The 18,224-nt window shown below is 37.5% G+C and overlaps 1 protein-coding gene across 1 annotated transcript; it reads right to left on the bottom strand.

Annotated features, from left to right (window-relative positions):
* Positions 1–255: 255 nt before the first annotated feature.
* On the bottom strand, positions 256–1,185 carry LOC100439016 (olfactory receptor 1L8). The gene is given in 1 exon segment (XM_009244836.4): positions 256–1,185. A coding segment is annotated over 1 exon segment (930 nt).
* Positions 1,186–18,224: the final 17,039 nt, after the last annotated feature.

The following is an 18,224-nucleotide window of genomic DNA, read 5'->3' on the forward strand; positions in this document are numbered from 1 at the left end:
GTTTTTGGAAAATGAGAAAGTGGAAAAAATAAATATTTCCAAGAAAGAGGAGACACAGACAGGAAACGATTGTGATTTAAGAGATACAGGCCAAATTGTTGGGTCATCATCAATGGATGTAAGTGCCCACAATAGCCTTGTCTCACATGGGTCAGAAGTGCTAGCTTCCAACAGCTTGACTGTTCACCAGAAACCAGTAGAAAACAGGTCCAAGTTGAGCAGATTCCACTTACGAGTTTTTCAAGAGGGTGCTTCCTAAGATCTCTTGCTCATAAGCTTCCTCAGGCCCTGTTTCAGGTCTTTGTTTCTCAAGCTGTAGATAAAAGGATTGAGCATGGATGACAAAACTGTGTAGACAATTGTTGCCACGTGGTCCTTGACAGTGTAGGTGGATGGGGGCTGTAAGTAGACATAGAAGATGCTTCCATAAAAGAGTGTCACCACGGTGAGATGAGAACCACAGGTGGAGAAGGCTTTGCATTTCCCAGAAGTAGAGGGAATCTTGAGAACTGTAGTGAGGATTCATATATAAGAGAAAGCAATGCAGAGAAAAGGAGTCACCAAAACAATAGGTGTTTCTGTCATCTGCACAATTTCATTGACAAATATGGAAGAGCAGGACAATTTCAGCACAGGGCTGAGGTCACAGAGAAAGTGGTGGATAACACTGGAGTCACAGAAGATGAGACGATTCAGCAGAAGTGTGTGCAGGAGTGAGTGGAGGTGAGGAAATGAGCAGGAGAAGGCCAACAGGAGGACACAGCGGTGGTGGCTCATGGTGGTGACATAGTGGAAGGGGTCACAGATGGCCACATAGCGGTCAAAGGCCATGACTGCCAGAAGGCAGCTGTCACTGTTGCCCAAGGCATAGAGAAAATACATCTGTGTCAGACACCCAGCATAGGACATGGTCTTCTTTTCTGACAGGAAGTTCATCAGCATCTTGGGGACAACGCTTGTTGTAAAGCAAATATCAGTGAGAGACAGAAAACTCAAGAAGAAATACATAGGGGTCTGAAGATGGGGGTTGAAGCGAATGGCCAAGATGATGAGCAGGTTCCCTGTTATGGTGACCAGGTACACGATGAGGAAGAGAACAAAGAGTGGCTTTTAATCCTCAGGCCAGGAGGAGAGTCCCAGGAGGATAAACTCAGAGACACTGCTGGTGTGGTTGATTCTTTCCATTGACTTGGGCTCAGTTATAAACAAGAAGTTTTGTTATTTAACATGCTCTGATTTCATAACACCAATCATGAGAACCTAGCAAGTCTTCGTTTCTTCTGTTTGGTCACAATTAGCTACTGTGCTCATTGTGGGATGGCTTGTTCACCTCATGGTCCTTGATGGGGTCCTCCCTTCCCAACTCTAAGGGCTCCATAAGGGCATTATATTGAAATCTGGAGGGACAGGGGGAGAGTTTTCCTTTAGAAACTTTCAGAAGTGGACTCCTCTAATTCAGACTCAGTATTTCCTGTTCTGTGAAAAGCACTGTTCACCTGCTGGGGACATAGCAATAGAGCAGACAGATTCCTGCTTATGTGGAGCTTTCTAGTTGGGGAGGTAGATCATTATACTACAAAATATGTAGTATAGCATCAGTTAGGGATACATTTTGTGAACAAAATAAAACAGTATTAGAAGATGGAGGTTGATGGGGAGTCAGACTGGGGGTATTTTAGATGGGGAGGTTTCAGGACACTCTCTCCCTATCAAAGCATACTCAGTTGTGTCACGCTGAAGTTTATCTTTGCATTGTCTTGAAAAAACTAATGGTTTTTCAAAACAGCCAACAGGGCAAATCTAAGACGAATGTTGAACCCAATCAATAGAGTGATTTTTTTTCTGCTCTGCTCGCAGAATGAAAGGTTCATCCTCCCTAGCTCATGACATGCTATCATCATTAGTTTGCACAAGTCTCCCTTTTTTGTACATTGTTTTTTCCTTCTTTAATTCTCTGTCCTAAATCACATTTGTACAGAATAAGCACCCATTGTTAAGTGTTAATCTGTTTTTAATTTATCTTTTATGTGTTTATTTAAAAATATCTATGAGAAACGTGAATTTTTGGTGTATATATTTTTCATCCCGATCCAGTTACCTACCAATGGATATCAAAGTGGCCTCCATTTCTTGCTACTATAAAAAAATCTCTGCAATGAGAATTTTTGTATCAGCAAAATGTTGTCACAATTTTTTTGTAATTAAAGTTTTTGAGTAAGCATATTCATTCATACCTTGTGAATAGGCATATTACATAGAGATTTTCAAGCATTTTTAGATATTGGTTATTTATACACTTTTGGCTACCATAAAATCTCTACAGTGAACATATTTGCACTACCAAGATGTTTGAAACAACTTCTTTAGAGCAGTATATTCTTTTACACATTGTGAATGGGCCTTAATACACCAGAATTTTCACATATTTTTAAATGTTGGCTATTTATATATTGATGTACTAAAAAATTAAATGCTTACATTTTTCTTGTAAGTTACTAAACACCTTTAAATCTCAGGTTTTTCATGTATAAAATCAAACACAAATATCCACATTGTCTTGAGGATTTAATGAGATAAAGCATTTGAAAAACTTAAAAGAGGGACAAGCGTATTGTAAAAACATTCAGGACAAGCTGTTCCCCAGCCACCTCAGTGTCATCATCCTTTATCTGATATTCCTGCATGTTCTCAAAACTAATTATCTCATATGTTTAAATATCATATCCCTCACTGTCTATCAGATTAATGTCATAATATTGCAAGATTTTATAGATGGAAAATTTGTTGATATATTGAGTGAATCAGTAATTAAAGTCAATAATAACAAATATTTATTGAAAATTTATTAGTATTAGGTATGTGGTAAGCATCTCACTAAATCCTATAATAAGGAATTAAGAGGCATAAGCTATTACTGTTGCCATTTTTACATACAAGAGGCTTAGAGAGATGAAGTGATCTGTTCAAGGTCAGTAAGGAAGTGAATAGCAGTAAGAATTTGAACCTTAAGCCTCTTCATGTTTTGGTAAAGCTATACATATCTTACAATCATGCATTGGTGCTATGTTTTCCCCACTCTGATAAATTTCTACAGAATTACCCTCTTGCCACACAAATACACAACTGACAAACTTTCTTGTCCTGTGTTCAGAATCCACTCTTGCAGCTGTAAGGGTGATGACCAATCTTTCTGTGTGGTACAGATGGTGGGATTTGAAAGCTTGAACACTTGTGAGGGACTGGCCACAATCAGGTGGGTAAAATTGGCCAGGCACGCCGGGCACGGTGGCTCACGCCTGTAATCTCAGCACTTTGGGAGGCTGAGGCAGGCAGATCACAAGGTCAGGAGATCAAGAGCATACTGGCCAACACGGTTAAACCCCGTCTATACTAAAAATACAAAAATTAGCTGGGCGTGGTGGCAGCGGCCTGTAATCCCAGCTACTCGGTAGGCTGAGGCAGGAGAATTGCTTGAGCCCAGGAGACGGAGGTTGCAGTGAGCTGAGATTTTGCCACTGCACTCCAGCCTGGCTGACAGAGCCAGACTGTGTCTCAAAAAAAAAAAAAAAAAAAAATTAGCTGGGTGTGGTGGGGCGCACCTGTAGTCCCAGCTACTCGGGAGGCTGAGACAGAAGAATTGCTTGAACCTGGGAGGCAGAGGTTGCAGTGAGCTGAGATCATACCACTGCACTCCAGCCTGGCGACAGAGCAAGACTCAGTCTCAAAAAAAAAAAAAAAAATTGACCATGCATGGTGGAGGTGGGTCTGGTGTGTAGGGTTGTGGTGGTGCAGTGGACAGTGCCTTGGACTTGAGGCAGAAGATGCAGGCTGGATTTGTCCTCCATCACCTGCTCATAGGCTGATTCCTGATGTTTTATGAAAGGTGTATTAGCCTATTCCTACACTGCTATAAAGAAATACTCCAAACTGGGTAATTTTTAAAGTAAAGAGGTTCAATTGCCTCACAGTTCTGCAGAGTTTACAGGAAGCCTTGCAGTTTCTGATTCTGGGGAGGCCTCAGGAAACTTTTATTCATGGTGGAAGGCAAAGCCGGAGCAGGCATCTTACATGGCAGGAGCAGGACAGAGGTGGGGGGAGGTGCTACACACTTTTTAAACAAGCAGATCTTGTGAAAACTCACTCAATAACATGGTAATAGCACCAATGACAGTGCTAAACCATTCATGAAGGATCCATCCCCATGATCACCTCCCACTAGGGCCCACCTTCAACACTGGAGATTAAAATCCCACATGACATTTGGGGGGGGACTCAGATCCAAACCATATCAAATAGCAAGTGAGATACCATGTCTGAAAAGCAGTGTGTCAAACACAGATGATTATTAAAAAAGCAGTCATTCGTGAAAAGGCTGCCTTGGGAATACAGAATTTAAAAAATAATGGAGATTTGGGTTAAGTGGGTTTGGATGCTCCAGACTGTAGACATGAGGATCACCCATGCCTATCACTAGGAAAAAGGAAGAAGGTTTAGGATATGAAAATCAGGGAGAATGGTTCTAAAGTACAGGGTGAGTGTATGAGGCTGGGAATGCAATCATTGTTTGGTTTTTTTGGTTTTGGGTTTGGTTTTTTTTCTACTGATAAGGTTTTGCTTCTCTTAAAACATGTGGTGTAGAGGTCCTCAAGATCAAGCTCAATGAGTCTAAATGAGTCAGATGGTGGTTATGACTTCTTAATTCATGAAATATTTGAAACTTTCAGAAAGGAAAGAGAAAGTGCCAAACTGGGTTGGCTAGGTAGGTGGCTATCTCACTGAAGCTCACCACTGTATCCAGGGGTTTTTCTTTGCTTCAATGTGTCTCAAGAAGTGGATCTTCTGCACGTCTGTGATTTCCAACTCTGCTTCTTAGCCAAAGCTCAGCTTCCTCATGTTTCTCCTCTGAACTTCTGGACTAATTAGCAAGGAGGGAAGAACTGAAACACTACTCTAAAGGAATACCACATTTCCCTTTTCTGACCTTAACTCGCTGTTTCTTTGCTAATCTGTGGTTCCTAACATAATGCTGCCTTTCTCAGCTGCACATCTCAGAAGGCAGGGATACCCTGAGTCAAGTGGCAAGGACTCTTTAGATTGTGGAAGCCCAGTGAGCTTTCCATGGGTTTGAGTTCTGCCCTCCCTATGGGATCGTTGTTAGGCTGATATAGCTGTGGTGTGCTGACCCCTCAGGGGAGTTTTTCCTGTGATCTCCCTCAGCAAAGAAAGCAGAAGGGAAATAACAGTTAGCAGAGCTGACTCCAAGGAGACAGGGACCCCTGAGGCTTCTCATTTAGATGTTAGGGCAAAACTCAGAGCTTCTTAACTTCACTGCAATATCCCAAGGGAATGCTTCTCTTTCCTCAAGTAATGGTTATCAAGAGTGGATAAATACTTACGTGAGTGAATATTTTTATGTTTAGGAATGTTTATGTTTGGCCATTCTAAAGGGTATACAGTGGTATGTCATTGTTGTTTTAATTTGAATTTCCCCGATGACATGAGATGGAGCATCTTTTCACATGCCTGTTTTCCATATGTGTATCTTTGCTGAGTGTCTGTTAAGACCTTTGGCCCATTTTTAATTGGGTTGTATATTTTCTTATTGTTGAGTTTTAAGAGTTATTTGTGTATTTTGAATTACAGTCCTTTATCAGATACGTTTTGTGCAAATATTTTGTCCCAGTATGTGGCTTATTATTTTTGTTCTCTTGACAGTGACTTTTGCATAACAGAAAAGTTTAATTTTAATGAAGTCCGGCTTATGAATTCTTGCTTTTATGAATCATGCCTTTGGTGTTGTATCTAAAAAGTCATCTCTAAACCCTAGATTATCTAGATTTTCTCTTATGTTATTCTCTGAGTTTCACAGTTTTGCATCTTACATTTAGGACTATGATCCATTGAGTTAATGTTTATAAAAGGTGAATTTATTTTTCTTTTTGGTATGTGGACGTCCAGATAATTTAGCACCATTTGTTGAAAAAACTATCTTTGCTCCGTTATATGTCTTTGCTGTTTGTCAAAGATCAGTTGTGCGGGTCCATTTCTTGGTTCTCTGTTCTGTACCATTGATCTATTTGCCTATTCTTTTGCCAGTATATATTGTCTTGATTACTGTAGCTTTGAAGTCAGGTAGTGTCAGTCCTCCAGTTTGTTTTTCTCCTTTAATATTGACTTGGCTACTCTGGGTCTTTTGCCTCTACATATAAACTTTAGAATTAGTTTTCTGACATCTGCAAAATAACTTGCTGGGATTTTGATCGGTATTGCATGGAATTTATACATCAAATTCAGAAGAATTGACCTCTTGATAATATTGAGCCTTCTTATTCATGAACATGGAATTACTATTTAGTTCTTTTATCTTTCATCATGGTTTTGTAGTTACCCTTGTGTTCATCTTGTACTTATTTTGTTAGATTTATGCCATTATTTTATTTTGGGGGGTGCTAATGTAAATGATATTGTGTTCTTAATTTCAAATTCCACTTGTTTATTGCTAATATTTAGGAGAACAATTAGCTTTTGTATATTAATCTTGCATTTTGCACTGTTGCTGTAATTGCTTATTAGTTCCAGGAATTTTTTTGTCAGTTCTTTTGGATTTTCTATATAGACAATCAAATCATCTGTGAACAAAGATAGTTTCATTTCTTTCCTTCAAATCTGTATATCTTTTATTACTATTCTTGTCTTATTGCATTAGGTAGGATTTCCAGTATGATATTGAAAAGCCATGGTGAGAGGGGGCATTCTTATCTTGTTCCTGAACGTAATGGGAAAGCTCCTAGTTTCTCACCATCATGTATAATGTTAGTTGTAGGATTTTTTTGAGGGGGGTAGTTTTTTCTTATCAAATTGAGGAATTTTCCTTCTATTCCTAGTTTACTGAGAGTTTTTAGAATCAATCATAGATGGGTGTTGGAGTTTGTCAAATGATTTTTCTGCATCTATTTATGTATTCATGTGGCTTTTCTTTGTTAGTTTATTGATGTGATGCATTACAATAACTGATTTTGGAATGTTGAACTAGGCTTGCATACCTAGGATAGGTTAAACTTGGTTGTGATGTATAAATCTTTTTATACATTGTTGGATTCAATTTGCAAACATTTTATTTGGAGTTATGCATGTATGTTTATGAGAGATACAGGTTTATAGTTTTCTTATAATGTCTGGTTTTGGTATTAGGATATTGTTGGCTTCATAGAATGAATTAGAAAGTATTTCCTCTGCTTCTATTGTCTGGAAGAGATTATAGATAATTAATATAAATTCTTTAAATGTTTAGTAGAATTCACCAGTGAACCCATCTGGGCCTGGTGCTTTCTGCTTTGGGAGTTTATTAATTATTGAGTCAATTTCTTTTATAGATACAGCTCTATCAATTTCATGTATTTCTTCCTGTGTGCATTCTGACATATTGTGTCTTTCAAAGAATTTGTCCATTCATTTAGGTTATCAAATTTGTGGGTACAGAGTTGTTCATAGTATTTCTGTATTATTCTTTTAATGTCCATGAGATCTGTAGTGATGTTCCCTTATTTATTTCTGACATTAATAATTTGTGTCCTCTGTCTTGTTTTCATAGTCAGCATGGTTAGAAGCTTATCAATTTTTAAAAAATAAATTTTATTGTGTATATTTGAGGTTTACAGCATGATGCTATGAGATACACATAGAGAGTAAAATGGTTATTATTATGAAGCAGATTAACATATCTATAATCTCAGTTACTTTTTTGTGATAAGAGCAACTAAAATCTACTTATTTAACAAAAATCCCTAATACAATACAATATTATTAACTGGTTCTCATGTTGTACATTAGATCTCTAGACTTGTTCATGCTTCATGTCTGTATCCTTTGATCTACATCTCCCAATTTTATCCCTCCCCCTACCTGTAGTAACTATTGTTTCATTCTCTATCCCTGTATATTTCTTTCTTTTTATTTCACATATACATGAGAGTGTGCAATATTTTTATTTCTGTGTCTGGTTTATTTCAGTTACCATAATGTCTTCCAGGTATATCTGTGTTGTGGCAAATGGAAAGATCTACTTCTTTTTTAAGTCTTAATAATATTGTAAGGCTGAATAAATATACATTGCTCCTTTTAAGAACAGATAATTCATTTTTTTGCTATTAACTTGTAAGAGTACAGAAAGTATATACATATATATGTATGTAAGTCTATATATAACATTTTGTTTTTTACTTTTTTTTTTTTTATTTTTTAAGACAGAGTCTTGCTCTGTCACCCAGACTGGAGTGCAGTGGCGTGAGCTTGGCCTGCTGCAACCTCCGCCTCCTGGGTTCAAGCAATTCTCCTGGCTCAGCCTCCCGAGTAGCTGGGATTACAGGTGTGAGCCACCACGCTCAGCTAATTTTTTTTTTTTTTTTGTATTTTTTAGTAGAGATGGGGTTTCGCTACATTGGCCAGGCTGGTCTTGAACTCCTGACCTCAGATGATCTGCCCGCCTTGGCCTCCCAAAGTGCTGGGATTGCAGGCGTGAGCCACTGCACCCAGCCAACATTTTCTTTATATTCACTCATTGTTGGGCAGTTAGGTTGTTTCCATATCTTGGCTATTATGAATACTGTATATATCTTCACTGTGATAACCAGGTAGAACTCTGGGAGGTAAAACTCACAACAGTGTGTGGGCCTTTCTATGACTGGGTCCCCCTAGAGATTTTAACTCTCAGACTTGTCTATACTAAGCCTCCAGCAATTCATCAATTACAGTTCAGGTTTTCCTACCTTAGCACTGATTCCTGCAGAGGCTTCTGTTTGTGGGTTTCTGCTCCAGTAAGCTGTGATTCTTTGTATTTTCTTGTCTGTCTCTCCAATTTGGGGGGCAGTGGGTTGCCATGTGACCTCACTTCTCTGATGGATCTAAAAAGAATGTTGATTTTTCAGTTTGTTAGGCCTTTTACTCTTTCAGAAGGAGTAACAACCTCCAAGATCCACACATGTTGGACCAGAAACTGGAAGTAACTCTGATGTATAATTGGGTTTTCAAATGACAATAATTGATTCTGGGTGGAGGCAGGAAAAGGAGATATTTTCAACTGCTGCTAGTAGTGTGAATACAAGGTGGCATATGCTTCTAGGAAATAAATTGACAGCATGTGTTATAAACATTAAAAATATTTGTTTCTATGACCTAGTCTTTTTTTTTAACCTCTAAAGAAGCATTTAATCTATTCATACATTGGTGCCTTAAATTTAGTCTTTCGGTATAAGCCCGTATAGACATAGACAGTGTTGTTAAGCAATTTAGAAAAGTCTCCAAGTTGGGTTGATACTATTATTGTAGACAGACTTCAAATTTAAGGGCTTACAATAACTTTACTTAGCCAAAAGTCTTCAGCAGTTTTACACATATGACCTCCACATACAAAAATCATTGTGATAGTCTGTGTTTGCTTTCTTTTATAATTCTGTTTTTAAAGTTAAACACCTCAAGAAAAAAGTGCGAAGAACATGAACAGGCAATTCACAAAAGAATACAAGGGTTCAGTAAGCATGTGAACAAGTAATTAACGAAACTAATGAAACTAGCAATAATGAAATACTGGATAAAATGATAAAATAACAGTGATACCATTTTTTCACCAATCATATTATCTATCAAAGATTGAAAAGAACCATAATACCTAGTATTAACACTGAGAGTGCAGGTGGAAATGTAAAGTATCACAGTAACTCTGTAGAGAATTTGACAGTATTTATTTAAATATTTTTCACTTTAAGAAATTTATCCAAAGGAAACAGTTGAAAGTGGTACAAACATATCTGAAGAAAAATGTTCATAATTACATTAAGCCATATACATTCTTGTTTTTGTTCCCCGTCACCTTCATATCATCAGTACCAAATACAGTGTTTGGCATAGAAATTCAATATGTGGTTAATTGATTATATATATTGTCTATGACCTAGTCTTTCACTTTCAGGAATCTGATCATATAAATACTAAAAATATTGCCAAGTGTGGATGTGGTGAAAAGGAAAACAAACACTTTTACACTGCTGGTGAGAATGTAAATTAGTACAACCACTATGGAAAACAGTGTGGAGATTCATTAAAGAACTAAAAGTAGATCTACCATTTGATCCAGCAATCCCACTACTGGATATCCACTCAGAGGAAAAGAAGTCATTATACGAGGCTGAGTGCGGTGGCTCACGCCTGTAATCCCAGCACTTTAGGAGGCTGAGGCAGGTGAATCATGAGGTCAGGAGTTTGAGACCAGCCTGGCCTACATGGTGAAACCCCGTCTCTACTAAAAATACAAAAATTAGCTGGTCGTGGTGGCAGTCACCTGTAATCCCAGATACTCGGGAGGCTGAGGCAGGAGAATAGCTTGAACCTGGGAGGCGGAGATTGCAGTGACTTGAGATCATGCCACTGCACTGCAGCCTGGGTGATAGTGCAAGACTCCATCTCAAAAAAAAAAAAGACATCATTATACAAAAAAATACTTGCACATGCATGTTTATAGCACCACAATTCACAATTGCAAAAATATGGAACCAGCCCAAGTGCCCCTCAATCACTGAGTGGATAAAGAAATCGTGATATATATATATACCATGGAATACTATTCGGCCATAAAAAGGAACAAAATAATGGCATTCACGGCAACCTGGGTGGAATTGGAGACAATTTTTCTAAGTAAAGTAACTCAGGAATGGAAAACCAAACATCGTATGTTCTCACTCATAAGTAGGAGCTGAGCTATGAGAACAAAAGGCATAAGAATGAGACAATGAACTTTGGGGACTCAGGGGAAAGGGTAGGAGAAGGTGAGAAATAAAGACTACACACTGGGTACAGTGTACACTGCTCAGGTACACCAAAATGTCAGAAATCACCACTGACGAACTTAAACATGTAATCAAACACCACCTGTTACCCAAAAACCTAAAATTAAAAAAATTCTAAAAAAAAAAAATCTCAGAAATTACCACTAAAGAACTTACTCATGTCATCAAACACCACCTGTTCCCCAAAAACCTACTGAAATAAAACAGAAAGTCATGAAAAAAGAAAAAAGAAAAATACTGCCAAGAATATATGTACAAGGATAGTACACATAAGAGAAACAGAAATCATCCAAGTTTTAGTCAGTGGGGCTTGGTTAAATTATAATATGTTGATATAATTGACTATTTTTAGACTTTCTAATTATTTGATAGCATATTTTGGATATAGAATAATAATCTTAATAATTATAAATTTAAATTATAATTTTAATATAAATTTGAATACATTTTAATTGAATTATATTTAAACTTAATTTGAATACATTGTAATTGAATTTTAAAAATTGAACACATTTAAAAATTTTGCACTAACTTTTTAAGGCAATACCTATCCTTTGTCTGGAGATGGCTTTGGAGACAAAGTCGCTCTTTCTCTCCTTTAAGAGAGAATTGAAGTCATTTCCTTGTACTGGAGCAAAAGGCAGCTAGGAAATTTCAGGTTGTCAACTAATAGCTGCTGGATGAGGTTCTGACACATTCTATTACAAAGGGTATAAGTGAGGGTTTCTTAGAGAATATTAAGTACTTCAAAAAGAGAATTCTTCCTTTTTAATTAGATATTAGTTGTGATGTTTACATTTGAGACTGAAGGAGTTTTCTGTCTATATACATGAGCATAAGGGGTATGGTGTCATAATTATTTCAGGATTAAGCCTACATTTTATTATCTGTTGTATTAGTCAAGATTTGTGTAGGGAAGAAAAAATTGTCATTGATGTTTTAAGCAGAAATGAAGTAAATAAAATACTGAAATATATATATTTTTAAGCACTTTGAGTGCTTACAAAGTCATTGGAAATGTTATAGAATCACAGGCTCTAGGATGAGTCTCTAGGAATAAACTTAAGTGCAGTAATAATCTGACCCACCTAGAGTACTTCTCTTACCCAATTAGGAAGGAGGAGAATCAGAAGGTCGCCATTGAAACTATTGAATTCAAGAGCTTATCGGTGCAACTGCAGCCCAAGTATCAGGAATCAGCATCAAAACTACTTCCTGTCTCTCACTAACTGGGTAATTAGTCACAAAAAGTGGACTCCAGCTGCCGCTCCTAAAGCAAATGTCTGTCCAGCAATAATGTACCTAGTAACTGGACAATGAAAATCTGCTGCAGAAAAAAAAAATGTTCCAAGAATATTACTGACAGTAGAAAAAGCAAAAACATAGAACATCTTCCACGTCATTTTAATATTCTAAATTTCATATAAGTGCACCCAACTAATTCATATTGAGGACTCTAACTGTAAAGAATTCTGGGAAATGTATTCTTTTTTATTTCTAGCCTTTGATGTACAGGATGGCACACTAGAATGAGGTTAGAATGAATGCCGAGTGCCAATGATCATTTACTAATAAAACCATTGAATAATAACCTTTCTGTTTCCCTTAGTTGATAGGTCTGATCCATAATAATTTGACACATGCACACGTATGTTTATTGCGGCATTATTCACAATAGCAAAGACTTGGAACCAACCCAAATGTCCAACAATGATAGACTGGATTAAGAAAATGTGGCACATATACACCATGGAATACTATGCAGCCATAAAAAATGATGAGTTCACGTCCTTTGTAGGGACATGGATGAAATTGGAAATCATCATTCTCAGTAAACTATCGCAAGAACAAAAAACCAAACACCGCATATTCTCACTCATAGGTGGGAATTGAACAATGAGAACACATGGACACAGGAAGGGGAACATCACACTCTGGGGACTGTTGTGGGGTGGGGGGAGGGGGGAGGGATAGCATTGGGAGATATACCTAATGCTAGATGACGAGTTGGTGGGTGCAGCGCACCAGCATGGCACATGTATACATATGTAACTTACCTGCACATTGCGCACATGTACCATAAAACCTAAAGTATAATAATAATAATAATAATAAAAATAAATACAAAAAAAAAAAAAAAAAAAGTTTCCATATGGTCAAAGCAGAGGAACACCAGTGCTAAGATATTTAGTACAGTCCGCATTTTTCAGGGCATATGGACTGATGCTGAAGATCACACAATGCCAAGAAGACACAAGAATATGAGACAGGAATTCCTAGAAAAAGGGCAAAGGTTTCAATGACTAAGCTAATTTTTTCTAAGTCTACTGATAACATACTCCCTACCCTATCCTCCATTAATAAAAGAATGGTTGTTTTTGTATTATGAGGGAGTTAAAAGTGTGATAAGACTGTGCTGGTGTCAGGGTTTGTTTGTGTTGTATTTGTTTTTTGTTTTGGGGTTGTTAAAAAATATACTTTTGTTCTAGGCTGACGCTACTACACTGTGGATCAATAAAACTACTAAAGTGTCCCAAGTAACTACTATAATGGTAATTTGCTTTCTTTTAGTAATAAGAACACACCACAGCACAGCTACAATAAAATAAGGTCCTAGAATGAGCAATAGGCCTTTATTTATAAAATTAAGCAATACTCAGTGTCTCTCTAAGGCCGGCTCTAAAAAGAATTTGATTGAATATTAAATATAATTGTAATGGTTTATATTTATTTCATAATAGTGACAAATATGGGCCGGGCACAGTGGCTCACACCTGTAATCCCAGCACTTTGGGAGGCTGAGGCGGGCGAATCATGAGGTCAGGAGATCGAGACCATCCTGGCCAACATAGTGAAACCCCATCTCTACTAAAAATACAAAAATTAGCTGGGTATGGCGACACGTGCCTGTAATCCCAGCTACTTGGGAGGCTCAGGCACAAGAATCTCTTGAACCCAGGGGGCGGAGGTTGCAGTGAGCCGAGATGGCGCCACTGCACTCCAGCCTGGCAACAGAGCAAGACTTTGTCTCAAAAAAAAAAAAAAAAAAAAAAAGGAAAAAAAAGTGACAAATATTATATTATGATCATCAGTCAAAGCAATTACAGTTAAGTAAAAAGGTAGGTCATTATAACTAGAATTCCAAAAAATTGTCAAAAATCTTTGTAGGACTCCTGTTTCTAGCAATTAGGCAAACTAAATGCATAGAACACATCTTCATTTCAAAACTGCTAGATATATATACTTCCTAGTAAGAAAAATAAAATTTAGGAGTACCAAGAAAATGTGAATTCACAGAGGTAAGTGCCAATCTTCTTTAAAAATAAAGACAGAGGCCAGGCACAGTGGTTCATGTCTGTAATCCCAGCACATAGGGAGGCTGAGGCAGGTAGATCACCTGAGGTCAGGAGTTTGAGACCAGCCTGGCCAACATGGTGAAACCCCTGTCTCTACTAGAACTAGAAAAATCAGCAGGATGTGGTGGTGCACATCAGTCGCTTGAACCCAAAAGGTGGAGGTTGCAGTGAGCTGAGATCACACCACGGCACACCAGCCTGGGCGATAGAGTGAGACTCCATCTCAAAATAAATAAATGAAATAAAGACAGAACTTTATTTTTTAAAGCTTCACAGGAAACAAGAGACAAAGCACAGTGTCAAAGCATGGGGAGGAGATCACGGTATTGGAGACCTTTACCTAAAGCTAGGACCACTGAAGGACTAAGCTCATAGCATAAGAATTATTTTTTTTAAGTCTAATTTATTTTTGGAGATAGCAAGAAAAAGCAAATTTCTTTTTCTGCATTTTTGACTTAACCATATTTTTTAAAACTTCTGAGAAGTGTTGCGTTTTTGACAAGGATATATTTTTAAACTTCTGAGAAGTATCAACGTCTAATGAAAGATTGAGAATACACTCAAATTGCATCCATGGTTTAAAAATAATAAACTAAGAAGAATTTGGTTTACATTGGAATTAGGTAAAAGTAAACAAAAATCTTTTCTGGAAAATGGCTTAAGCCCAGACTTCAAAGACTTTCTAGAGATAAAGTTCCAAAATTTATGAGTTTAAAAAATACAAACAAGGCTTGGTGCAGTGGCTCACGCTTATAATCCCAGCACTCTGGGAAGCCTAGGCAAGAGGATCACTTGAGTTCGGGAGTTTGGGGCCAGCATAGGCAACATAGCAAGACCTTATCTCTACACAAAATTTAAAAAAAAAAATTAGCTGGGCATAGTAGTACACACCTGTAGTCCCAGCTATGCAGGAGGCTGACATGGAAGGATCACTTGAGCCCAGGAGTTTGAGGCTGCAGTAAGCTACACACCATTGCACTACAGCTGGGTTGACAGAGTGAGACCCTGTCTCTTAAAAAAAGTTATTTTTTTAAGTTAAAGGAAAAAAAGACATAATGAGCAAGAGTTAGCAGAAATAACAACAGAATGAGACTAAAAAAGTTAGTAGCCACAATTTAAAAATAATCAGGAGTACATATATATGAGAACAAAATAAAAATCTCTAGAAATAAAGTGTAATTAAAATGAAAACTAAAAGCAGCTCAACAGCAATTTAGATACAGCTCAAAAGAGAATTCATTAAATTAAAAATAGAGCTAAATCATATAGGTTATAGCAGAGAGAGAAATAATATAAAATAATAAGGAAATGGGATTATTATTTTAACATAATATAATCAGAGACTCAATAAACAGGAATAGCAATAGGTTTTGATGTGTAATTTTATAAATACTTTCCAAAAGAGGCAAAAGACCAATGTTCAGGAAAACTTCCATCTGAGACAACATGGAGTAAACAATAAATGGATATGCCCCTATTCACTGTAGTCTGATTTTGCAAAACAATCAGGCAAATCCCAACTGAGAGACGTTCTATAAAACGCTTCACCAGTATTAAAACTGTCAGGGTCATCAAAAAAAAAAAAAAAAGTAAAATATGAGAAACTGTCACAGTCAAGAGAAGCCGAAGGAGACAGGATGACTGAATATAATATAATATCCTCGATGGGATCCTGGAACACAAAAAAAGAATATTAGATTTTAAAAGTAAGGAAATAGGCCGAGCGCACTGGCTCACGCCTGTAATCCCAGCATTTTGGGAGGCCGAGGCTGGTGGATCACCTGAGGTCAGGTGTTCGAGACCAGCCTAGCCAACATGGTGAAACCCCATCTCTACTAAAAATGCAAAAAATTAGCCGGGCGTGGTGGTGTGTGCTTGTAATCTCAGCTACTTGGGAGGCTGAGGCAGGAGAATCACTTGAACCTGGGAGATGGAGATTGCAGTGAGCAGAGATCATGCCATTGCACTCCAGCCTGGGTGACAAGAGCAAGACTCTGTGTTAAAAAAAAAAAAATAAGGAAAAAAGAAAAAGCAAGGAACTAGGAATAAAGTGTGAACATTAGTTAGTAAATAAATAAATAAATAAATAAAACATCAGGAAAGCCAGACTAAATGTACAAAGCAAGTGATTTTAGATATTGAAAAAGGCAGCGTGGGGAGATAGAATTTTCAGAATGAAGTGTAAGGACTTCAGAAAATCTGTTCCTCAAAAAAAGGAACAAGAAAAACTGGCATGTAATCCAGCACTCTAGGAGGCTGAGGTGGGAGGTTAACTTGAGTCCAGTAGTTTGAGACCAACCTGGGCCACAAAGTGAGACCCCATATCTAGTTAAAAAAAAAAAAATACCTGGCAAATGTAGCCAGAAAGATAGAAACTGTTTCTGAGGAAGTCCAGATGTTGGAATTACTAAACAAAGACTTTAAATCAGCTATGTAAATGTATTTATAATAAATTAGGTAGTAAAATATATATTCATAAATTATAGAAATCAATCAATATAATATACCATATTAAGAATAAAAATGCAGAAAACCATATGATCATCTTGATAGGTGAAGAAAAAGCATCAAACAAACTTCAACACCCTTTCGTGATAAAACACTTAACAAGCTGGGAACACTTGAAAACTTTTTTAACCTGATAAAAGGTGTCTGTGAAAACCTCACAGCTAACATCATACTCAAGGATAAAATACTGAGTGCTTTCCCCCTAAGATCAAGAACTAGATAAAGATGACAGTACTTGCCACTTCTAGTCAACTGTGATGGTTAATAGTGAGTGTCAACGTGATTGGATTAAAGGATGCACAGTATTGCTCCTGAGTTTGTCTGTGAGGGTACTGAGTCATGCTACAACATGGACAGACCTTGAAAACATTGGCTGGGCATGGTTGCTCACACCTGTAATCTCAGTACTTTGGGAGGCCGAGGGGCTAGGAGCTCGAGACCAGCCTGGCCAACATAGTGAAACGCCATCTCTACTAAAAATACAAAAATTAGCTGGGCGTGGTGATGCACACCTGCACTTCCAGCTACTAGGGAAGCTGAGGCATGAGAATTGCTTGAACCCAGGAGGTGGAGGTTGCAGTGAACCAAGATTGCACGAATGCACTACAGCCTTGGTGACAGAGCAAGACTGTCTCAAAAAAAAAAAAAATATATATATATGTGTGTGTGTGTGTCTGTATATATGTGTGCGTATATATGTATATAATGTGTATATATATATATATATATATATACACAACATTATGCAAAATGAAAGAAGCTAGTATAAAAGGGCCACATTATGTGATTCCATTTACATGACATGTCTATAAGAGGAAAATCCGTAGGGAAAGAAAGTAGATGGGTTGTTTCTAGGGCTTGCGGACAAGGTAGAATAATGACTTACTGCTAATGGGTACTAGATTTTGGGTTATGAAAATGTTTCAAAATCAGATAGTTGGGAGAATTTTACAACTCAATTAAATTTACTGAATTTACTGAAATTACACTGAATTTTATGGTATAGGAATTATATGAATAAAGCTGCTATTTTTAAAAGGCTATGCAAAACAGTTATCCTCAACAAGGTTGGAAACCCAGGGATGATCTTTCTTATTTTCAGTCCTACTATCTGGAGAGCATTTCCAGGCTTCAGTGTAGAAGGAAAAATCAAAAATATTCCAGCAAACTCTTTTAGTTGAGGAGACAATGTTTGAAGACCAGGGAAGCCTCAGCTTCCCGAATAGCTGGGACTGCAGGTGTGCACCACCACGCCCAGCTAATTTTTGTATTTTTAGTGGAGACCGCGTTTCACCGTGTTGGCCAGGGAAGCCAAGAAAGCTAGAATTCTTGGGACAATACCAGAAAGAAGGAAATTGTGCAGAGAGAAATATCAGATATTTTCTGGCGGGCTTTCTTGGGCCTTTGACTGGGTTTAGACCTGAACATGTGTGTGAATAAACTCCTGAGGCTGGAGAAAGTATCACTAGAAAAGGCTGGGTGGAACATTCATTTTGATGTACCTCTAGTAGTTTCTAGCACC

The sequence above is a fragment of the Pongo abelii genome, chromosome 13, assembly GCF_028885655.2.
Source record: "Pongo abelii isolate AG06213 chromosome 13, NHGRI_mPonAbe1-v2.0_pri, whole genome shotgun sequence".
NCBI lineage: Eukaryota > Metazoa > Chordata > Mammalia > Primates > Hominidae > Pongo > Pongo abelii.